Consider the following 22,878-nt stretch of genomic DNA (forward strand, 5'->3'; position numbering starts at 1 on the left):
AGAAAAACTGAACAAAAATCCTTATCACGTATATGTGAAACGGAAGTTCACATATCCTATTTAACTGGTATTTATTCAAGCTAAGAAAACAAACGCAAATTTCCTTATATGAAATAATTTAAAGTTCCTGTCGGGAATCGAACCGACAGTGGTAAGGTGCAAGTGGTTTGAGGTCACAGACCAAGGACGCATCCATCTTCATTTTGAAAATGTTTATAGACGGTAACAAATTATCATACAGTAAGATAATAATTTCAGTCTTACTAACGTTGAAAGTTTAACCAATAAAAGCAAGCACGCACAATGCCTACACCAAGAAACAATTTTATTATAAATTGACTATTTAAAGTATATGACTGATGAATGTGACAAAATAAATGATCTCAGTATTGTTTTTAAGCACTAGACACTTTCGTGTATTACACTTTGTAACAACTAACGTTTTCTTCCAATAAAATAAGTGCCAGTATGCAGTTTAACATGTAGACCAACATTTTCATTCTAAATAAGTACATCATTTGATAGTTAAAACATAGTATTAATATCAGTTAAGTCAATGGGAATTTGATTAAGAAAGACATTTTGCAATATAAAACAAAGTCTACGTATTAACTTTAAATCAAACTTTTATTAACACCAGATATAACATCACGTAATACACTGTATATTGCTTTCCATATTATGTAAATGTTACTGTCCTATGTCAGCATAAGCGTCTGGTACATGCTGGAAACTTAATACAATCCTGAAAAAAAAATCATGATATATCTGAGATCAAGTAGAAAAGTACTTCGGGATAGACATGTCATTGAATTCATAAAATCTGGTTCAGATTTTCCATCTTCTAAGGTCAAGATTTATTCGTTTTTCAGACTTATCTCCCCAGGTCAGATAATATGTTGATAATACTTGTCATTTTCAAAATATTTAGCCCTATCTCTGTAAAATAGTAATCAAAATAATTTTTCTGTTAGTTATAAATATTGGTTTAAACACATAATTCTATCGTTTTATACAGAGACTTGTATACAATTTTATTAGATAAATGCCTGATATGCCTTTTATATATATTTCCGAAGATTTTAATACAAATGCAAGTGTCTCATACAAATTATACAAAACAAACCTGTTTCCCGGAATATTTGTTGCCTGTTTCAAAATCTCGAAAAACTTCGGATAGTATCCAGATATTTTGCTTGGATCTTCAAAGACCTCTTTTGATTGCACTTGGCATACCATAGATGGTTCACGTGATCCTGCACAAAACGATGGTGTCTCGGCAATTAGGGTAACGAATACATGCTACAATGTAAAAAAACAGACGTTTATTTTATAATATACATTGTTTGTACATGTTTATACTATACAAAATACGGGATGCGAGTAAATATAATCTAAAAGAAAAATAGACGTTTGATCTAACCGGATACGTTGTTTAAATATTAATTAACTGCTGATCCATTCGTTCTAAGTGAAGATACATATGCTTCTATTGAACTGGACTTTTATAATTGCCGATTTGTATAATTTTGTTGTTATACTACGAAATTAATTAAAATGAATTATTATATATAATTTGTACAGCAAAGCTGTCGAATTCAGATTTCGTGAAATTAAATCTGTTTTACTTCTGAACACATGTTTAGAAAAAAGAGAGCAATCGGCAACAATAACACAAAAGTGATGAAAATCTTAGACACGTTTTGATGGCATTCGTTCATGACTGACAATGAAACCTCCCACTTGTAATGGCAATAATTTCTTAACTAGAAATTTATTAATAGAAATTTCTACATTAAAATATTGGAATCATGAATCATACTTGTGACATTTTTTACAACTGACGATCGCTCAAGAGGAATGAAAATAAAAAAGTAAAGAGGATGAGTAAGTATTTTACTTTTTTCCATGTTGAATCTAGTTAATACATCCATGCTAACCGGGCTCAACGTTCTTTATCTACCCCCATTATAATGATTGTTGTGGTTATACAGATAGGAGTAAGTCAGTATGAATGTAAAATGACATAACAAAGAATTTGATATCATCATGACTTTTACTTGCAATTTACATAACTTAAAAAGACACTTTTTTACAACGATGATTATGTTGTTATTTATACATGTATTTTTAAACCAATTAAATAATAACACCTACCTCAAACGGTCTATTCAATGTCTCCGAAATGCATCTTGCTACCTTTTCTTCCAAATTAACGTCTATATCCGATCGCTTTAAATTTGTGTATAGAAGACAAATTGGCATATTTATAAGTTTAAGGTGAAACACAATGGTAAAATGATGAACTACACTGAATCTGTCTAGCTTATACAAATATCGCTATCTGCACTGACCTTGAATTTAATAATACATTCAAACGAGTTATATATTATCTATTTTACCCTATATACATGTATCAGAAACAATGTTGTACTATGATAATAAATCGTATGTATCTAACCATTTTTGATAAACTGTGGGCTTTACTTAAAATATTTAAAAGGCTATTTTTTAAGGCATTTGGAATTTAACTTAAAATATCAGGCGTAATCTCGTATGTTCCGCGTAGCAAAGAAAAGAACTGCTATAAGCGAACAACATACTGTTTTCGAAACAACGTTTTCGTTCCAAGATCCGCGATATCCAATGTCACACGGAAATTTCAACAACTTTGAAAGCGGCAGTTTAATCATTATAGCTTAATCTGTTTACATGTTTGTTTTAGAAACAAGACTTTGCAAAGGAAATCACGATGCTTTTTTTTGTACAGGAAGAATACTCCTGGAAATTTTGTAAAGCTACATGTACCCGGAAAAAGTATTCAAACCTATCGATACTTAATGTTTAAAAATAATATCTTATAATTTAAACTTTTATTAAGGAACATATATCGAACTAAGAAAAACCTTGAAATCGTTGATTTATTTAATAGCTTCAATGACATTCAGCCTACAATACTGCCACCGCCACTGCAAATGAAGAAGAAACTTTTTAATTCTACAGATTTCCGTCATACTTCTTAATGGAACCGTCATGACAAAAGTCCTTATTAATTTAAATGTATGAACACCGGAAATTCCTTACGGCTGTAGCTGTCGCGGCCCAATAACGTTTACTTTGAAAGCTTGTGACTGCAAGCGATATTAGGAATGTTACTTCAGAAGTTGTTGCCAGTTTGACCAAAAACGAGGCGTCGGCATCAATGCTCAATGAAACATAAATGCAGTTCTTGAGTTCAAACATCAATAATATTAAAGTTGTATGCCAAAAAAAAACATTAAAGTATTTTTGGATGCATTAAATTTTTGACTGCCTATAAAAAAGAATAAATATATTCGAAAAGCTCAAGTCTCTTTTTCATTAATCGGTAGAAAAAGGAAACACACATGAAGTGAGCCTACCTTTTCTCACAGATGTAATGTTCAGGCCTGTCACACCTGACATCTGCCCACCTGTAGTCATTGGGACTGTCAATGAGAACACAGTTTTCGTGATCATGTCCATCAGGTTCTCCTGGTCCCCAGTTTGAGAAGGTAACTAATTGCTGGCTTGTCGTCCACATATATTCTCCTTCTATTAGTTTGTCTGTTAGTCCTATCCAGAAATAGTCTGCAAAAAGGCCAACTGCATGTTAAATTGTATATTAACACTTGAATGACTGTTTGACCATGAAATCTTAACATGCTCGATATAACAAAGCAAAGCTGTGGTTTCATTTACACAAATACCATCCTGTTAGAAACACGAATAATAATGGGGGATATAAATGAATCGTAATGGATTAATCACCTGGACTTAAAAATTTACTTTTCTATTAATATGACGATGAACATGCATGTATAGTTTCTTAATGATATCGTTAGAGTTTGAAAAGAATCATGAGTTATTTAAGTCCTAATAATTATATTTTTTCTTTGATATGGCATGTTATTATAATATTGATTATTTTGAGATGAATTCATACAATTACTACCAGTAGACAGTGAAAACTAAAAAAGCACTTGGGTTAATTTTTTATTTTTGTATATATATGTAAATATATTTGATAATTTGATCAATCTGGCATTAAAATAACTCATATATCATAAGATTTGTTTTATTTCTCTCAAATATCAGAATAACTAGTGGTACAAAAGTTTTTACAACACTTTTAAAAAATGTTATGATAAAGTTGGAAGGGTTTGCCATTTTAAACTTTTCTCTTGACTTTCTGTTTACATTGGATTGTGATATATAGTCATGACTTGAGTTACACTGTTTTGATGAATGACATATCAATAAACTACAACATGAGAAAAGTGTTGACTGTAGAAATTAGAAAAAAAATATCTTGTACAAAGTCATACCTCCTAGAATTCTTGCCTTTTCAGAGATATAATTTTGCTCGTCCCATGAATCGACTTCGACAAGCATAGCACCAAAGAGTTTACACGATTGCTGACAAAGGTTAAGAAAATATACATACTTTATTATGTTATTGGTTAAACTTCTTACAAAGAGAAACAATTCAACCATTATGAAACATTTACTGACTAACAAATATAATTGTGTTTATAGCCGTAAAAAATTTCTTAACAATGACTAAAATATTTTTAAGAATTGTGAATATTTCTTGTACTGCGCTTTAAACGAGTATTTACTTTATACGTGTACATTTTAATCAAATAACGAACAGTCAGGCATAGTGGCAACTAAATGAATCCCTACTGGGAAGCATGTTGGTTTTCTACCATTGTCTACCATTGCCTACTTAACCAAAACTTATGTTTCAGTCAAATGAGTAAACACGGAGAAGAGCACATCATTGTGATAGGACACATCGTTTCAGTATTAAAGACAAGACTTTAGTGTAGCCCAAAGAAACATTACAGCTGAAATAAGGCACCGAAGCAGAACATGCTTCTTTTATGCGAGGATTATCTTGAAGTTTCCTCTTCGGAACATCTTCGTCGACTTCAATAAGTCATTATTAGTCTAATTAGAAATATTCCGGTAACAACTTCGTCTGGATAGCCTTAATGTAAGTAAATACTATAGTTAGGGGGATTTTTTGCTTGTTAACCGTTGTCCTGGCATCTTGACTCTTAGACGGACGTAAGGTCAAAAATCTTTATGATAGGACATTTTAATAAGACCATTTAATTTACTAGATAGAATGGAATTTACCGCTTTTTTATAGTTGTCTGTATTAAACAGATATCATCTCGTTGCCCAGACAGACGAACAGACAAAGCTGCGACTATGTTCTTTGCCTTGGAGAACATAACATAAGGGCTCAATTTTCTGTAGCGACAATATATTATACAAGACAACATACATGTGCAGCTTCCCATGCCTCTTTTCCGTGGCTAAAAAAGTAGCATGACCCCCTGTGTACCTCAAAACCATCTGTACAAGAAGTTCCACTGACAAAACCTGAAGTGTATGAAGTAAACTAGATTGATTTAAAAAAAGTTAGAAAATCAGTTTAGTTTGTATTTACCTGTTTACTATAGCAGCTATTAGAAAGCAAATGCTTTATCTGAAATTAATAAATAGGTAATGGTAATTAAGAAACAATATTAAGATAATTGATCAAATTTATACCTATAGTGAGTTGAAGATAAAAAAATGCTAACAACACATCCATTTTGCGCAATTGAAAATAATTTAAACCTTGATTTTACAAGTCTTATCAAAACCGGTGTTACACGAAAACCTTGATAACATGACTTATATAGCAATTTCTCTGAGACTTCCGTGTATTTTTATGCGCTTTCATTGGTTACACCTGAAGGAAGTAAAATAAAATTTCAACAATTTGAAAATAACAGTATGATATTTACAGTTTTTAAAAAAAAGCTTGCTAACAAGGTTAAAAAATCTTAGAGTTAATGCTCATACAAAAGCTCCGTTGTGCCTGATATATGAACAATAATGAAAATTACAGGAACTGTAAGGAATGGCTTGTAATAAGTACTATTGATGAACAAAGCTATCATTTTGTTAGTTTTGTACCTTACTCCCCTAATGGAATATATCAACGACAAAAGAAATAAAAAACAGACAAGGGGAGGGAAATTGTCCGCTGCAAAAAGAAAAAGGACAGGGTATCTTTAAAGGAAATATCAGTAGGGGTATTGTCCTGCACTGAAATATGAACTACTACGCGGGTCAGGAAAGGGTCACAATTCAGCGTGAAGACCGTTTTATTGTCGCCCAAGCGCGACGTCAGCGTTATATTACGGCTACTGCCCTGCAAAATGACTTAAATTATGCCAGTGGCATAAGAATTGCTAGGCAAACAATCAGAAAGGGTTTTCATAGAGCGGGCATGAGGGCCAGACAACCAGCAATCTGCATCCATGAACGTTTCAATGGGCGCCCGCTAACGTCAGAATGACTGGACCCTAGTTATTTTCAATGACGGATCAAGATTTTTTGAGGACTAGACTGATACACACGAAATTCGAGTTTCAAACCTCCCCATGGTCTTTTGATTCCTTTCTACCCAATTGTAAATCACCTGTTCGGTATTTTGTAAGGAGTCTTCTGATTTGCCAATAGCAATGAAACCGCAACGTTTCGCACAAGTATGCCTGATGGCGTAAACAGCAATTTATATTTAGCTCCATGTCAGATGCTACTGAGGGTTGTGAGTGGTCCCACTTAATGTATTTTGTAATATTATTTAGTAAATTCAAGTGATTTTGACCCGGACTAGGCTAACAAACATGAATTAGTCTATGTTTAGTACCGAATCGTTGTACTACCAGGGATTTTTAGCACGGATGCGCTCGTTTGCTGATAGATATTTCATGACCGGGAAAGGCTACATACTTGGGGTCGGTCTCATTTAGAAGCTTACTACAAACGTGAAATAGTGATAAAAGAGTTTTTAATTATCTGATCCGTAGGCTCGAATCTGAAGTTTCCGGCCTTCTCTTAACTTCTTAGCTATAAAGGCTAATTGATCTGGAAAATACCTTACCCGAATCACTTTGGACTGAAATAAAAGACAGACAGTAATGAAAAACTTTGATAGCTAATTTTTATCGTCCACCTAATACAAATATAGACTTTTGGGTTATATTGAATATATGTCTAGAAAATGCTTTTAATAAATCAAGTAGAGTTCTATTTGTAGGTGACATTAATGAAGACCAGTTGAACATAAGAAACCATAAACTTCGCGGTGTATTAATTTTAAATAATATGTATAGTGTTAAATTACGGAACCGACACGAGTCGCAGACAACTCGTCAACTCTTATTGATCCAATTGCTATCTCAGACCAGAATTTAATTTTACATTCGGGTATTTTTAAGACACCGAGGAATATCAGTTATCATTTTGGCACTGATATTTACAATGTATATTAAATTTAATTTACCGCAATCAGTACCTTACAAAAGACTTGTATGGTATTACAATCGCTCTCATTTTGAGATATTTCAAAAGCGTTCGATAGAGTATGGCACGAAGGACTTAGATCTATATTCAAATTAAAACAATACGGAATTAATGGTCAGATTCTAAAATGGACAAATAATTATCTAAGTAATCGAAATCAAAAGGTCTTTGTTGGTTCCTCCTATTCCAAAAGTAAATATATCACTGCTGGGGTCCCCAAGGCTCTGCCCTTGGCCCCTTATTATTTCTAATTTATGTCAATGACATTGCCGATAATCTAATCAGTGTAACAAGACTTTTTGCAGATGATAGCTCTCTCGCAGTTTCCAGTTCTTTTATGGAACGTACCCTTAATGAAGACTGAAATAAAATTACGGAATGTTCGAAACGTTGGCTAGTAAACTTCTAAATCCTAACAAAACATAAGTGTTATTTTTTACACTTGGGTCTGACGATAAGCCATCTCTCTACTTTGATAATGTTTCTCTTGATTAAGTTAACAGTCATAAACACTTTGGTGTCACTTTTAGTACTGATGGTAAATGGCATGACCACATAAACAATATATTATTGTCTGCTTCCAAAGTTCTAGGATCTATGAGAGCATCAAAATACAAACTTAAACGAAAAACTTTAAATCAAATATACATTTCCTACATGAGACCAATCTTAGAATATGCGTCAATTGTCTGGGATGGATGCGCGGATTACGAGAAACACTCTTGAGAAACTTCAATACGAAGCGGCACGTATCGTTACTGGCCTAACACGGTCTGTTTCTATTGAGCGTTTGCTTAATGAAATCGGTTGGGTATCATTGTCTGACAGACAAACTATTCCAAAACTCGTTACTTAGTATAAAGCTAAACAGGCACCCTAACGGATTATTTGTTAAACATTTTTCCAGATACCCTTTCTAACAATGTGCCTTATGTCTTAAGAAACAGGGACAACTATACAACTGTAGCACGTCGTACTCAAATTTTTACAAACTCATTTATCAGCAACGTCATTATGGAATAACTTGGATACTGATATAGGAAATTCATCCTCCCTTTAATATATTTAAATGCAAACTTAAACAGAAATACAAACCTCAGACAGTTTCTATTTATTTCTGTATCGGGGATCGTCTACACTCGGTTTTACACGCTCAAATTCGTAACAAATGTAGCAATTTAAATGCTGATTTATTTAGAAATCATTTAAGAGAAAATGCATCTTGTTAATGCTTGTTGATCATACACCACAACGAATTCAACATTTTAATGCTACTCGCATTTTTCATCCATTAAATACGTGTACTCTTCTTTTTGGTAATATGACCTATTCCGAAGAAGGCAATTCATTTTTTTACATTACACCAACACACTAAATTGAGCAAGGTCATATGGCCACTTTCCAGCTTTACTGGTGGTTGTGGATAAAAATCTCAGACGCCTCTCTGCACATTTTTTTCTGGCATGTACAAATAAAATTTATAACTAAATTAAAGACAAATCATGACATTTGATCAACATGTAATTATCAGCTGCGCTTCGGGCCATATTCCTTCCGAGGTCTGACCAACCAGTCCGTAAACTTACATATTGCCCTCAAGGACATGTTTTATTTGTTAAATATTGTATAACACAATGGAATAATGTATAACAAAGTGAAACATCGTTTATACTAACGAGGAAATTCAAATATCCGTAATAAAAGTTATACTATCAATGAAGTTGGTACAAAATTTTGCTGCAACCAATGAATTTGAAAATGCTACATGGACAACACAGCATTTATTTGTATTCTTGGTATAACTAGCTAAAGTTAAATAAATGGAGGTTTAGGATTCTCTATGTTTGATTACCGCGACTTCTTTATAAAATGACTAAAAGGATGAACACAGGAAGATGTATTTATCAAGTAAAAATATGTGCCTTACCTATCAAACAAAGGCCTTTTCTGTGTAAACCGAATGGTGTTCTCAGGGGACTTTATACCCAGTAAACTGATTTAGGATTCTATTAAAAGTAAACTATAAGTAAACGATATCATTCATAGTTTATTTTTTACTTTGTTTACTACAAACAATGTAAATTAGTGTCTCGTCAGCCGACTATCTGTTCGTTGTCTGCGCTGGAAAAAATAGCGATTGAGTTTTTATTAAACCTTTTGACTTTTCAACTCCTTAAATTTATTGCCTGCAAAATATCAAAATAATGTTCTGGTATCAATATGATAGTAAATGTTCATATTTCTTTGATATGAAAGAAAAGATCAACATACGAGTTTAACAAACATGTGAGCTAACCTCTTTTCACATATGTAGTGTTCTGTCCGGGTGCAAATAACGTCCCCCCATTGATAGTTTATGGATGGTGCGTAAACAACACAGTCTTCATCGCCAGCACCGTTTGGCTCCCCAACACCCCAGTTAGAGAACGCATCACCTGTCAGTACCTGTAAACTAGACTCCCAGATATATTCTCCCTCAACTAGTTTGTCACTCAGTCCAATATACCAATAGTCTGTAATAATATAACATGTCATAAAATTAAATTTGTGCTGGAAATGAATTCAAAAAAAGAAGACGTGTGAATATATATTATAATAATAATAATGATAATAATAATAAAATCTTTATTTATAGAAGGTAACATACAAAGTTTACAGTAACAAGTATACTTATTTTCAGTATGACCTTCTGAATTAACAATAACAAAGATCCATTCAAATATTTAAAATCTTTTGGTTTATATATAAAAAAAGTATTTATATTATTTAATGTAAAAGTTAGATAATTTTTATTCATTCATCCGACTGACACTCATGTTAATTATTATGATTCCAATAAGACCAACCACACGCGTACATTCACTTATTTATTTTTCATAATGATTTCGAACTAGTATTTTAATATATATTATTAAATTACGTGTATATTTCTCAAAAAGTTAATCTGTTATGTATGTATGAGAACATAATTATTTTCTATAACTTTAGATTTTGTCATTGCTGAATTCATTTTGCCAGTGAAAAGAACTATGAATTACAAAAAGGAAAAGTGGCCAGTAGCACTTTTAATGAAATGTCGTCGCACAACATGTGTATTTACAAAAAAAAAATAGTTTTCAACAAATAATATGTTAAATTATTTCTTAGTTTTGAGACTTAGCTCATACCGAATGTTGTCATTCTTAATAAAGACATATGACAATGTCCCAAACATTCACTAGAGGGAAAAAAATCAAGCGTGGATTGACACGTGTGTTGAATCAACAACCCCTTCCACATTATTTCTTCTACTTTAAATGTTTAAATTTCGTTAGTACCCTCGAGGAACTTTATTCGGTAGTACTCTCGGGGAGCTTTTATTCTTTTAAAAGGAGCGCATATAGCTGTTTGAGATAGGTCTAAAAGAAGTTTTTGTTTAAATATCACGGAGAGCTGTATTCGGCGAAAATTATATTCGGCGTTACACACTCGTTCTCAATACCCAAAAAATTCATTGTGTCAGCATACTTCCGAGGGTTCGTGCTTTTGAAGAAAGGTAAGCGTCTTCGTCGGCGGAATTGACCTCAACCAGCATTGCGTCGAAGATTTTACAAGATTGCTGAAATTTTCGTTATATAAATATTTTATCATTTTAACGTTTAATGTAAGAATTCAAAACATTGTATCAATCAGTAATGCTTCTTTATTGAGTACAGAAAATATACGTAAGAAATTCATCTCGTAAAAGACAAACACACAGTTATACGTGTCCTATATCATTTTATACATGTCTTAATTATGCGTTATGTTTAAATATATAGTTAATACATGTAATATCATTTAAAGTCAAAAGAAGAAAACAGTTATTTTGAACATACATAGGCTCCTGTCCATGTTTCTTTATCGTGGCTGAAAAAATAGCAGGAACCATGGTGTGGCTCAAATCCATCTGGACACGATGTTGCACTGAAAATCCCTGCAAATATTCTTATTTGTTCTTAATGATTTTAAAAGACGTTTGATAATTGATCTCGACCCTTAACAAAGCCTTCATGATGTGTGATATTCTGTCGAGGTGTCAAGGTTTAATAATAATAATAATAATAATTATTATAATAATGATAAAATAAAAAAAAAAAAAATAATAATAATAATAATAATAATAATGATAATGATAATGATAATGATAATGATAATGATAATGATAATGATAATAATAATAATAATAATAATAATGATAATGATAATAATAATGATAATGATAATGATAATAATAATAATAATAATAATAATAATAACAACAACAACAATAATAATAATAGCATTATTTAAATGATATAACAACTTACAAAGTACATATTACATACGATACATATATCTTAATTCTTAATATGAACTTCTGAATAAAACAGCATTGTTGTGACAACAATAATAACTATTACAATTGGAAAACACTCCACTCAAGTAATGAATGTCCTTTACACAATTTCAACGTACTATAACCAGTTAACAACTGTAATAATAGCATAATATTGTTACTATACAGTTGACGAAATAAAATAAAAAGTGTTTCACTATTATGATCATGATCATCATTATTATGCCCCTACCCCTTTAAAGAAATGGGGGTATATTGCTTTCCATTTGTCTGTCGGTCGGTCCGTCCGTCCGTCCGTAAACCAAATGGTTTCCGATCAATAACTGAAGAACGCTTTAGCCTAGGAACTTCAAACTTGGTATGGGGATTGTTTATGACCAGTAGATAACCCCTATTGATTTTGGGGTCAACGGATCAAGGTTAATGTCACATTGACCTTGAAGGTAAAAACGGTTACCGATCAATAACCTGACAACTCATGGGCTGTTGGCCCTCAAACTTCGTAGGTGCATTCATCTTGGCAAATAGATGACCCCCCGGTTAATTTTAAGGTCAAGGAGTCAAAGGTCAAGGTCACATCGACCTTGTGGGTAAAACGATTTTTTTATCAATAACTTGACAACCAATAGGATATTTTCACTCAAACTTCGTAGGTGCATTAGTCTTGGCTATTAATTTTGGGGTCAATGGGTCAACGGTTAAGGTCATATTGACCTTGTAGGTAAAAAGGTTTCCTATCAATAACTTGACAACCCATGAGCCCTTGGCCCTCAAATTGCATAGGTACATTGGCCTTGGCTAGTAAATGACCTCTATTGATTTTGGGGTCAGGGGGTCAAAGGTTAAGGTCACATTGACCTTGTATGTGAAAACACGTTCCTATCAAAAAGTGGACAACCCATGGACCATTTACCTTCAAACTTCACAAATACTTTGCTTTTGGTCAGAAAATGACCTCAACGGATTTTTGAGGTCAATGGAGTCAGAGGTCACATTGACCTTATAGATAAAAATGGTTTCTGGTCAATATCTCAACAACTCATGTGCCTTTTAACTTCAAACTTCCCAGATGCATTGGTCTATATTAGTAGATAACTCCTATCGATTTAAGGGCCAAAGGTCAAAGTCACATTGACGTTGTACGTAAAAACGGTTTCCGACCAATAACTCAAAAGCTCATGTTGCCTTGGTTGATATTTTTACTAAACTAAAGTTGCTTTTGGTATACACATTTCAATGTCTAATGTAATGTAACAAATGGGTCTGAATTTATGCATATACTATTTGGTAGTAAAATTTGTGATAACTTTGTCATAAAATTGCTGCACACAACCTTGACAGTCACAATGACCTAGTGAGTAGTCATGACCAGTAGTTAACCCCTATTGATTTTTGTATACATTGCTTGCAATGTATACAGAGTTATAGCTGTATTTCAGATTTAGTACACCTAACCTGTTTTGCTGAACAACATCCACCTTTGGATGAAACCTCGATAAAAGTAGATCCTCATTTTGCAGGATTGTCACATTAAGATCACTTTTTATTAATATACTGTTTGCATAGTGGTCAATAAGCTTTGAAAGTTCAAAACTATGCACTTTCAGTGTAAATAAACATTTTCTAAACATGAAAGCAAAAAATATGAAAATTTCTATTTCATTCATAAAAGCATTGTGTAAACCTACGCTTCAAACTTCGTATCCACGCATGCGCGTGCAAGAATGAATGAATTACGACAGACTCTGTATAAAAATATGTCCAACATCCAAAATTAATATTAAATCAAGCAAGTAAACCTTATTTACTTTTAAATATAGACTTGCATACTTTTTCTATTTCAAACTGTTTTAGAAAACGAGCAGATACAGATATTTATGTCTTATTTAGTGTTATGTAACATTGTAAGCGTCTGTATGAATGGATTAAAGTTTACGTTCTGAAAACGTATTGTCATATAATTGCATATAATACAACCCTATCAACGTGGTGGCATCGGAGGAGTATGCAATTATTTGTTTCACACCTGCAGTGTGAAGTATTTCTGCCACTTTAGTGAAATATATCGTCCAAAAGCCATTTTCGGGAAAGGGAAGATTCGTACTCAATATTATTCGAACTAAGGATTTGTACTCAAAATTATTCGAATTTAGCCTTCGTAATCGGTATTATTCGAACTGACAATCATGGCAGATACGTTTAGACCCCCTGGACATTTAGATGTTGAAAATGGTAACATATCACATAACTTTATCAAATGGAAGCGCCAATGGAAATTTACTTTACCAGTGTTGACTGCCAGTGGAAATGCTGAGAAAGATGAAAAGATACAAGTAAATATCCTATTACACTGTGCTGGACCTAAAGTTATCAATTTACATGGGCAAATGCAGACCATAAACTGAAAGTGAAAAAAATATTTGACAATCCTAGAAAAAATGAAGTGCTAGAATCACACAGATTTCGGGTAACAAATCCAGATGAATATTCATCATTTGACAGTTTTCTTAAAGAGTTTTGAAAGCATGTTGAGTCTAGAAATATATTTTGAAATATGTTATTTACAATCAAATCACTCAGTCAGGCTGAGCCACCCTTAACATTTTTTTCCATAACTCCTTAGACTATTGATATATATAAGGTAAAATTATTAGCCATATATGAGCTTATGATTGCATGGGCAGTTAAATTAAAGCCATTAGTAAAAAAAAGGGTTGACCTGGGATAACCAAAGTGAAGAGTGAAATATGACACTCAACACAGGAATATTCTAAATATTTAGATTGATGTTTATGATCAGATTTAGCACAAATAGTAATTTAATTTCCCCTGATACCACAAATATGAATTTATTTAGAGTCCTGAAGATCTTTTTATGATGAAATCTTAACTGAAAAACCAGGTTTAACTGAATAATTATAAAATTCCTTGCCACAATAACTAAAAGGTACATAAAGCCAGTCAAAAAAAAATATTTCTATCCATATTCATCATTCCTGGACCTCCATCCATTTGATGAATTTCTCCAACTGGTAAATTTTTCATCTTATTATGTTCTGTTTGTTAATATAAAAGATTTTTTATGTTAATATACAGCTAGAATAGTCTGTAATGGCTAAGATAGACAGATAAGAACAAACTATTTAGTAAACATGAGTTACATCCCTTCAAATGGAAATAAAGATGAAACCCATAAGAAATTGCCATGTCTGACAGACAGCAAAATTATAAAATTCTGCAGGCTCAGTTTAATTAGGCCCATTAGGAGGTAGTGGTAACAACTGTGGGTCAAAAATGAAATGATATCATTTTCAAGGGATGCTTCTGATATGATTTACTTTAAATAATGGGTCATTATCAATGAATGTTTCTTTGACTTCTATGCCCATGTGTAATAGATTATTGACATTGCCAGCTAGATAGCTCAGCTGAGTGAGTCAGTACAGCCCACATACATGTATAATATTCTGATTCAGGTTTGATTCCGGTCAAACTGCACATTTTTCTCACCCTGTGATATTTTCACCCTGTTACTTTTAGGGTCCAATATATGTTTATGATGGTACATAACTGAATCATAAGTCAATTCACTTTGTTACTTAAGTGTGCCAATGAAAAAGGAAAAATTTCAATATGCTGTGGATTATGTCAATGCATAGAACTATGAGACTGAAAATATTTAAGCTGTAGAGCTGCTGTATGGTATTCCAACGGTTCTGGTTTTTTTTGGTAGTGCTGAGGTATGGTATTCTGAGTGTCTCTGGTTTGAGTTTTAGTCAAGCTGCATTTCATTTTCTCACTTTTTGAAATTGATAAATATTTTCAGCTCATTATTGGCAGGACTGCATATATTAATGATTTATTTGTATTAAATCAATATTGTTAAATATTTAGTTATTGTCTATATATGTGACTTTATTTTTGATAAGGCATTGTAACAGTACTACTTTTTAATTTGACCTTTTTTGTATTAGGGGTAGAAGCCCTTAATTAACTCCTTACCAGTAAGTTTTATTGTACACGATGATGATAGCTTGAAAGGATTTAGCTAAAAAAGCTACTACATGAATCTTTTTTTTTCCTATTGGATTGTAAAATATTTATTGATTGTCAAAAAACTATATGGAGTTCTCCTCTGTGACATAAAACAGTCCCAGCTGGCCATACATGCAGGACCTTGCAGACCATGAGACAGGGTGGTCTGTACCAAGACAAATCCGATATCGAGACATGGTGGACAGGACAGACAGTGATGTTCAGATCCCCCACTCAGAAAGGAAGTTACTACACTCAAGGTCCTGGTCTTCAATTACTTCATTTGCTTACTTGGAGTAAAGGTGCCGGAAACAATAGTATGGTATCACAAAAAGCACAGACTGTGATAAAAGTCAAACCAAAAAAGATACTATAAACTGAATTCATAGATTATATAAAAGAAATTTATTAATTCTTTAAGTTTATAGTTAACATAAAAAAAAGATACTGAGTACATTTGTATTTAATTTTGATATATAGCATATTACCACACATAAAGTGCATTATGCCGTATAAATTTCAACTTAGTGCTTAAATACTTTCTGATGCACTCAGTAAGCAAACATGATTTACTAATCTTTGGATTCCCACACTCCTCTCCACCTAGCTCCAATGAGATCCACTTGGTTGACCATAACATGTACCATACCTCATATTGTTTGTTTACAGTTTGGAATGAAAAAATGAAAGTTTATTCTAGATATTATAAAGCTTTTATTAAATTTCACAAGGCTTTCAACACATCAACAATGTAATTGTCATTTTATTTTTTGAAAATGTGTTGGACTGCTGGTCTGATGCATGTAGATGCTGTGTTGGCATATAGCGATTCTCCTCTTTTGTGTGTGTGTGCATGCATGCGTGCATGTGTGTGTGTTTTATACATTATATAGTTAACATCTTTTGAAAACATCTTGTCGAATTTCAACCAAACTTGACAGGGTTGTTCCATGAGTAAAGGGCTTCCAAAGTTGTTCAAAGACTTAAATGAGGCCTAGAGCATAGATATTTTACAAAAGGCATTGTCTGGTAGACATTCACAAGATTTTCACATTATACCCTGGGGGTCAAATTAGCCCTGCACTAGGGTTCATAGATTTTCCTGATATGTATGTAGTTAAAACTTAAAATCTTCTCCTCTGAATTGACAAAGACTAGAGGTTAGATATTTGTCATGAAACATTTGGTAGTTAACCTCTACCAAGAGTATTCACGTTACAGCCCAAGGGTCAGAATTAGCCTCACCCCTTGGGTCATATATTAAGGTTTTCCTTATATGTATATAGCAAAAACTTTTTTAAAAATCTTTTTATCAGAAGGTTTAAGGCTTAGAGCTTAGATACTTGGTAAATAATATCATCAGTACGTCCTTTACCAAAGTTGTTCAAATGTTGCCCCTAGTGAAATAGCACCAGGGTGTCATAGGTTTTCCTTAAATGTATAAACATGTATAGAAAAAAAAACATAAAAAATATTCTCCTCTGGATTGACAAAGGCTAGATGTTTGATATTTGGCATGAAACCTTTACATGTGTAGTAAACCTCTATCACTATTGTTCAAATTATAGCCCTGGGGTCAAAATGGCTCTGCCAAGGAGTCTTTTTAGGTTTTCATTATATGGTATGTATAAAGTAAAAAACTTAAAAAAAATCTTGTCTGAAGGTACAAGGTTAACCAGGCACCGTGGTGTCTTAGGATTTCCTTAAATGTATATACATGTATAGAAAAAAAAACTTAAACAGTATTCTCCTCTGAATTGACAAAGACTAGAGGTAAGATATTTGGCATGAAACATTGTGTAGTCGACCTCTACCAAGATTGTTTTAATTTTAGCCCTGGGATAAAATTTGCCTTGTGGGAGGGTTGGGGGGGGGAGTCATTAATTTTCGTAATGTACTTGTAGTAAAAATTTAAGAATGTACAAGGCAAGAGCTTAGGGCTTTGATGCCTAAATTTTGTCAAGTACAAATGCTTTTATTTTGAATCAATAATTGCACTATGGAGTGCTTTTTTTCCAGTGAATGCGTTTTGCATGTAAACAAAAATGTTCACCTAACTTTTAAGTCTTGCTGAATGATTCAATACCACATTTTTGTAGACTACAAACCCGCATGTTGGTCTTGTTTTTAAAGTAATAGATAAAAGCACTGACGACTCTATTTTACTATTTCAGCATTGTATACTGCAGATAAAAAACCGGTCTTTGCAAACTGATTTCTGTATTGCTCTTCAGTTTCGCAAACCATGTAGTCTTGCCTGGAAAAACACAGCACTAGTCTGTAGGAACAACACCTCTTTCTTGTCCTATTAATAACTTGAGAAGAAATAAGCCTAGATTTGTGTTCGAAATTGACTGTACCCAGAAGATGACTTCTATTGAGTTCAGTAGATTAAAATCACATGGTCTTGATGTCAAGCAATGTATACCTCAGTGCTTGCAGTGCTTTGATTTTGGTCACAATGTCAAAAGTCAGTAATAATAACCTGGCCACATGACTAATTTGTTGCCGATATGGGGACATACATGGTCTTACAAAACATATATTGTTATTATTATTTATTGAGCTGCAACATATATAGATCTACATGTATATTCATTTTTAAAATATATTATATGGTATTTAATTCCGAACTATTGCACTGAAGTAATATTGCTGGAAAAGGTCAAAATTTGATAGTATAGTAACACGCATAGTAATATAGATATTTTAACTGTTACACATATTATATTAATATAACATCATTGTTTTTCCTACACATATTTTTGGTCTATATTCTAATAATTAAAGTTTAGCTCAGCCTTTATCATTGACATTAGTATTATTTACATGTTAAAAAGACTATAAAAGTGATATTATGTATAGTTTAAATATAATGAATGAATCGATTTACCTTTCACAGTTAGAAAAAACGGAATAAAAACTAACAACATATTTGACAATTAAGATTAAAGCAGATATATAACATTTAAACTAACACAAAGTCTGACCTTTCGTGTTATCTTATCATGTCATATGTTGACAATTGACCTTCTTAATTCCTTTAATAGGCTTGTCTAACCCTATTTTTATGGAACTGTTCATTTAAACTTTTGGTGTTTTCGAGCAGAAAAGTAAATTAAGTAAATGAGCCAACAGTGTAGGGTCTGGTTAGCTTGCACGGATGTACAGGTTGGGCTGGCTCTACACTGGTAGCAAAGGCAATTTAAGTCAGATTTCTGTTCTTATACACGAGCACTAATGTACGCCCGAACGCTTCATCCAACCAAAATATATTTTAAATTAGACTTCTAAAAATAATTGCCCAGTTCATGGATCAATGGATAAATGGGCCCGAATATAAAATGAATGATAAAAATATCCATGCGAAGCATGGAAGAATCACCAATATTAATATTATTTGTAATATATTAAATGTAAAATTCAGAAATCATATTAGAAACTTTAATGTTTTAATAATTGGTATGCGTTTTGATGCTGACTTTATTTTTCGTGACAAAGGTATTTATATGTCATATGTATATTAAACGTTAACATTTCAAAGCTTTTCTATAGCTTTGTAAATTTGTAGAAGTAAGTAAGTAAGTAAATATTTTATTATAGTGACATATTATATGACAGTTTACAAAATTTTTAATAACGAAATTAAATAACAACACCCGGCCCAATGGACCAATAAGTCACCTGAAACATGTATATATTATAAATAGTTCACATGAAATTATTATACTGTACTCATCATCAATATTGCAGGATAAATAGTCGTGTATGCTACAAAACAATGTACATATCTATTAACAGTGTACATATCGATATTGAATTGAATTTACAATAGAAATTCTAATCTTAAGCTGTTCCGGCAAAATATAACTTTAGTCTTTTGTTATAAACAAAAATATATTAAAGATTAAACAAAGATTTCTTTCTTTTTAGATAAGCATTAACAAAGGTATTTAGCTACTTTTCGTGGAAAGCTCACAACAAGATATTTCATTTTGATATCATCGTTCATGTTCATAAAATCTGTATTCATAAATTGTTCACTAAAAATGTCTACTCTGATGTTGTAAAAGGGACAATGGACTAAAAAGTGCTTTTCATCTTCTATTTTATTATCTGTTCAAAACAAACAAGTTCTCTGCTCTAGTGTTTCACTTATATAACGTCCAGTTTCAATCGTTTACGGGAGAATGCCACATCTAAATTGAGATAACATTGATCTTTTCATTTTTATTCAAATTTAACTGTACATATTTTCCTGTTATAAAAATGTCCTGAGGGAAACATAGGTTCGTAATTTCGGTACTTTTTGTTTGTCAGTTTTCCAAATATCAGTTTAATATTGAGTTATCTTGATTTTAACATAATCTATGCTTATAACGGTTTTGTTCTCAAAGTGACTGATCAAGTTCAATATTGTCATAACTGTTTTAACGTAACTGCACCAACTATTACTGCATTTATCGTAGTCCATGTTGAAGACGCGTTTAGTAACCATATTCATACATGTTTTGGTAAACATTTTGTGGTTGGTCTGTCAATGACTATAGTGCATTGTTTGTTCCTTCCTTGTTCCTTTGTAAAACGGTATATTAAATGTTGGCAAAGTTATAAAAACTTATGAGCCCCCCCCCCCCCCCCCGTCTTTGCTATATACAGATCTCTTTGATCGTGTTAATGCAAATGCAAATTTTCAAGGCGGATGACAACGTGACATTTGTTTATGGTAACATTGGGTCACCGCAAATAGTTTTTGCTATTTTTTCGATATAACTTTCAATATTTGAATAATAAACATACACAATAATCCAGGCAAATATTTTCCGATTCCAATGGTACATATTTTTACAGTGTAGCTATTGTACTTTACCCGATATGCTTCCAGAAATCGTTACACAAATTTTCATTAAAATATTGTCACATAGAGCATAATAGGAAAAATAAAATGTAGTTATATACAATTTAAATCTGCAAATATTTACATGGAACATGGTACATGTATATGTTTATTATTAAAAAAAATTGAAAGATTAAACGAAAATTAGCAAACACTAAATATTATCGGTCACCCAATGTAAACAAATGTCATGTGATCACCCAACCTTAATGCTGGGCTTCTGAATAGATATTTATTGTCATTAGACAGTTATTGGTCATCTGCGTTTTACACATGTTTTTAATATCCAAGATAGGAATCATACAATTAATGGAGAAAAAATTATGTTAACAAACATACTTAGAAAGAGTTAATGTCAGTTCTATTTTATTATCAAAAATTAAAAAGCACATGCATTTTACATACTTATAACGAATAACAAAAAAGATTTTTTTTATTTCTAAAACCGGCTCAAGTAACTATTTTATCATGCATTGTACCAATTAATTATTCTTATCGCAAATGCAGATACTTATGGTGACTGATTTGGAACGCTTTAATGCGTCGTGTTGTCGTAAGCGTCAGCACGACTAAGCAACAATTGGCGCTTTCCGGACTTTCCTCTAGTCGTCCTGTCGCTTACGATGAACGCCAAACGGCGTGTTGTCGTGCGGCGTGTTGTCGCGATGTCACATTGTCGCTCGGCTCAAATCGAAAGATTTGCAATAGGGCCAAGCGACAGGGCGACATCGCGACAATACGCCGCACGACAAACGCATCATTTAGCGTGCTTCGCTAGAGACAAGACAAGACGAAAAGGCGATAACGATATAGGTTGAGTTGTCGCTATCGACAACGCAACGCGCGAAGTGTACCAAATCAGTCACCGTAGATACTAGAAACAAAGTTGTATATCATGCTGAACATTTTATTTCAAAATACATCTTAAGCTCTAGAAGTACATGTATAAGAAATTGTTCACACACACTGTTAAGACAAACATTGAGATTTGACTTGTCAAAATTAATGTGGAACTATGAGCCACAATTAGCGATGCCAAAATTTGGAGTTTGAAATAAACTCTAAAACATACTCTATATAATTCAGGGCAATTGTGTTCACCCATGAATCTTCGCGCATATTTTCATAAAATGCACAGTGACCCCCTTTTTCTACAGTTACTAATAATAAATTCGGATAAAACTGAAATAAATCAAAAGGAATGTTTTCTTTAACTGACACAGGGTCATCTAAACTGTTAATGCATAAAACAGGTACAGCTATGTCATCAACATCTCTCATTGGATCATTCCTTTGCCAGAAGGCCTCGAATGTTTCTATACCGTACATTTTACAATAAACTTGATAATCAAAATCTTTTAAGGACCAAGCTTTTAACAATACACTTCTTACGTCAATTAATTTTTTTACAACTTTCCAATGTTTAATTAACATTACTTTAAGGTCCATTAATAGATACAGTTCGTAGAGTTTCGGTATCTGTTCACACAATTTTTCTGTATTATCATATGATGGAGATATATTCACGGCTGCCTTCATTAATGAGGAAGAACCAAATTCACCAAGATAAGAGAACAATGTCGCTGATCCGGCACCTATTCCAATTCCTATGATCTGTACGTACGGATATTTGTTAAATATATACTCTATGACTTTTCTTGTATCATTTGTGTCACCAATGCTGGTTAGTTTAGCTGACAACAGAAAACTTACTCCATGTCCTCTTCTGTTAAATTCAACAGCCCTCATTCCTCTGGAGGCGACAAGTTTACACAGCGGTCCGGTACTGATAGCATCTCCGGTCAACCGCGGAAATATCAATACAATTGGACTGTTTCGTTTTAACTTTGTTGTCGACTGTTTGAACCAATCCAGTGCAACAATAAATTTGTCGGCTGTTTGAAGATATTCCCGCTCAAATTGAAAATTCTCCATCGGCCAACAAAGTAGTCCTGCAAAGGTTTGGACAAATCCGTTTCTTAGTATATAGGGTGGTCTGAAAGCTCGATTAAGAAGTCCTCTCCGGCGGATTAAATGCTTTGTAAGTGACGATTCCTTACTGTGTAACTGCGGTATAATATCACATTGTGCTATAGTAATCCGAAGTTTTACAAGTATAAAACAGATCCATGACAACAGCCATTTACTGATCAACTCTACACACCAATAAAACATTATTCTCACAATTTATTCTTAG

At 32.7% G+C, this 22,878-nt stretch overlaps 4 protein-coding genes across 4 annotated transcripts; all 4 read right to left on the minus strand.

Annotated features, from left to right (window-relative positions):
• Window positions 1-608: 608 nt before the first annotated feature.
• LOC132739814 (D-dopachrome decarboxylase-like) lies at window positions 609-2,356 on the minus strand. Its single transcript, XM_060727624.1, has 3 exons — window positions 2,158-2,356; window positions 1,127-1,302; window positions 609-745 (listed from the first exon to the last, which is right to left on the minus strand). The coding sequence occupies exons 1-3, from the start codon at window positions 2,263-2,265 to the stop codon at window positions 691-693; spliced, it is 339 nt and encodes a 112-aa protein (XP_060583607.1). The 5' UTR covers window positions 2,266-2,356; the 3' UTR covers window positions 609-690.
• A 547-nt stretch (window positions 2,357-2,903) lies between these two features.
• On the minus strand, window positions 2,904-5,720 carry LOC132739815 (brevican core protein-like). The gene is made up of 5 exons (XM_060727625.1): window positions 5,587-5,720; window positions 5,318-5,415; window positions 4,347-4,437; window positions 3,402-3,609; window positions 2,904-2,969 (listed from the first exon to the last, which is right to left on the minus strand). Exons 1-5 carry the CDS (start codon window positions 5,627-5,629, stop codon window positions 2,945-2,947), a joined length of 465 nt encoding a protein of 154 aa, XP_060583608.1. The 5' UTR covers window positions 5,630-5,720; the 3' UTR covers window positions 2,904-2,944.
• A 3,699-nt stretch (window positions 5,721-9,419) lies between these two features.
• LOC132739813 (perlucin-like protein) lies at window positions 9,420-18,814 on the minus strand. Its single transcript, XM_060727622.1, has 5 exons — window positions 18,678-18,814; window positions 11,250-11,347; window positions 10,900-10,990; window positions 9,689-9,905; window positions 9,420-9,513 (listed from the first exon to the last, which is right to left on the minus strand). The coding sequence occupies exons 1-5, from the start codon at window positions 18,715-18,717 to the stop codon at window positions 9,486-9,488; spliced, it is 474 nt and encodes a 157-aa protein (XP_060583605.1). The 5' UTR covers window positions 18,718-18,814; the 3' UTR covers window positions 9,420-9,485.
• Window positions 18,815-20,535: 1,721 nt separating this feature from the next.
• LOC132739817 (protein ABHD15-like) lies at window positions 20,536-22,863 on the minus strand. The gene has a single exon (XM_060727626.1). The coding sequence runs from the start codon at window positions 22,854-22,856 to the stop codon at window positions 21,708-21,710; it is 1,149 nt and encodes a 382-aa protein (XP_060583609.1). The 5' UTR covers window positions 22,857-22,863; the 3' UTR covers window positions 20,536-21,707.
• Between the last annotated feature and the right edge of the window lie 15 nt (window positions 22,864-22,878).

The sequence above is a fragment of the Ruditapes philippinarum genome, unplaced genomic scaffold (genome assembly GCF_026571515.1).
Source record: "Ruditapes philippinarum isolate M1 unplaced genomic scaffold, ASM2657151v2 ctg5447_1_1_1_1, whole genome shotgun sequence".
In the NCBI taxonomy this organism is placed as follows: domain Eukaryota; kingdom Metazoa; phylum Mollusca; class Bivalvia; order Venerida; family Veneridae; genus Ruditapes; species Ruditapes philippinarum.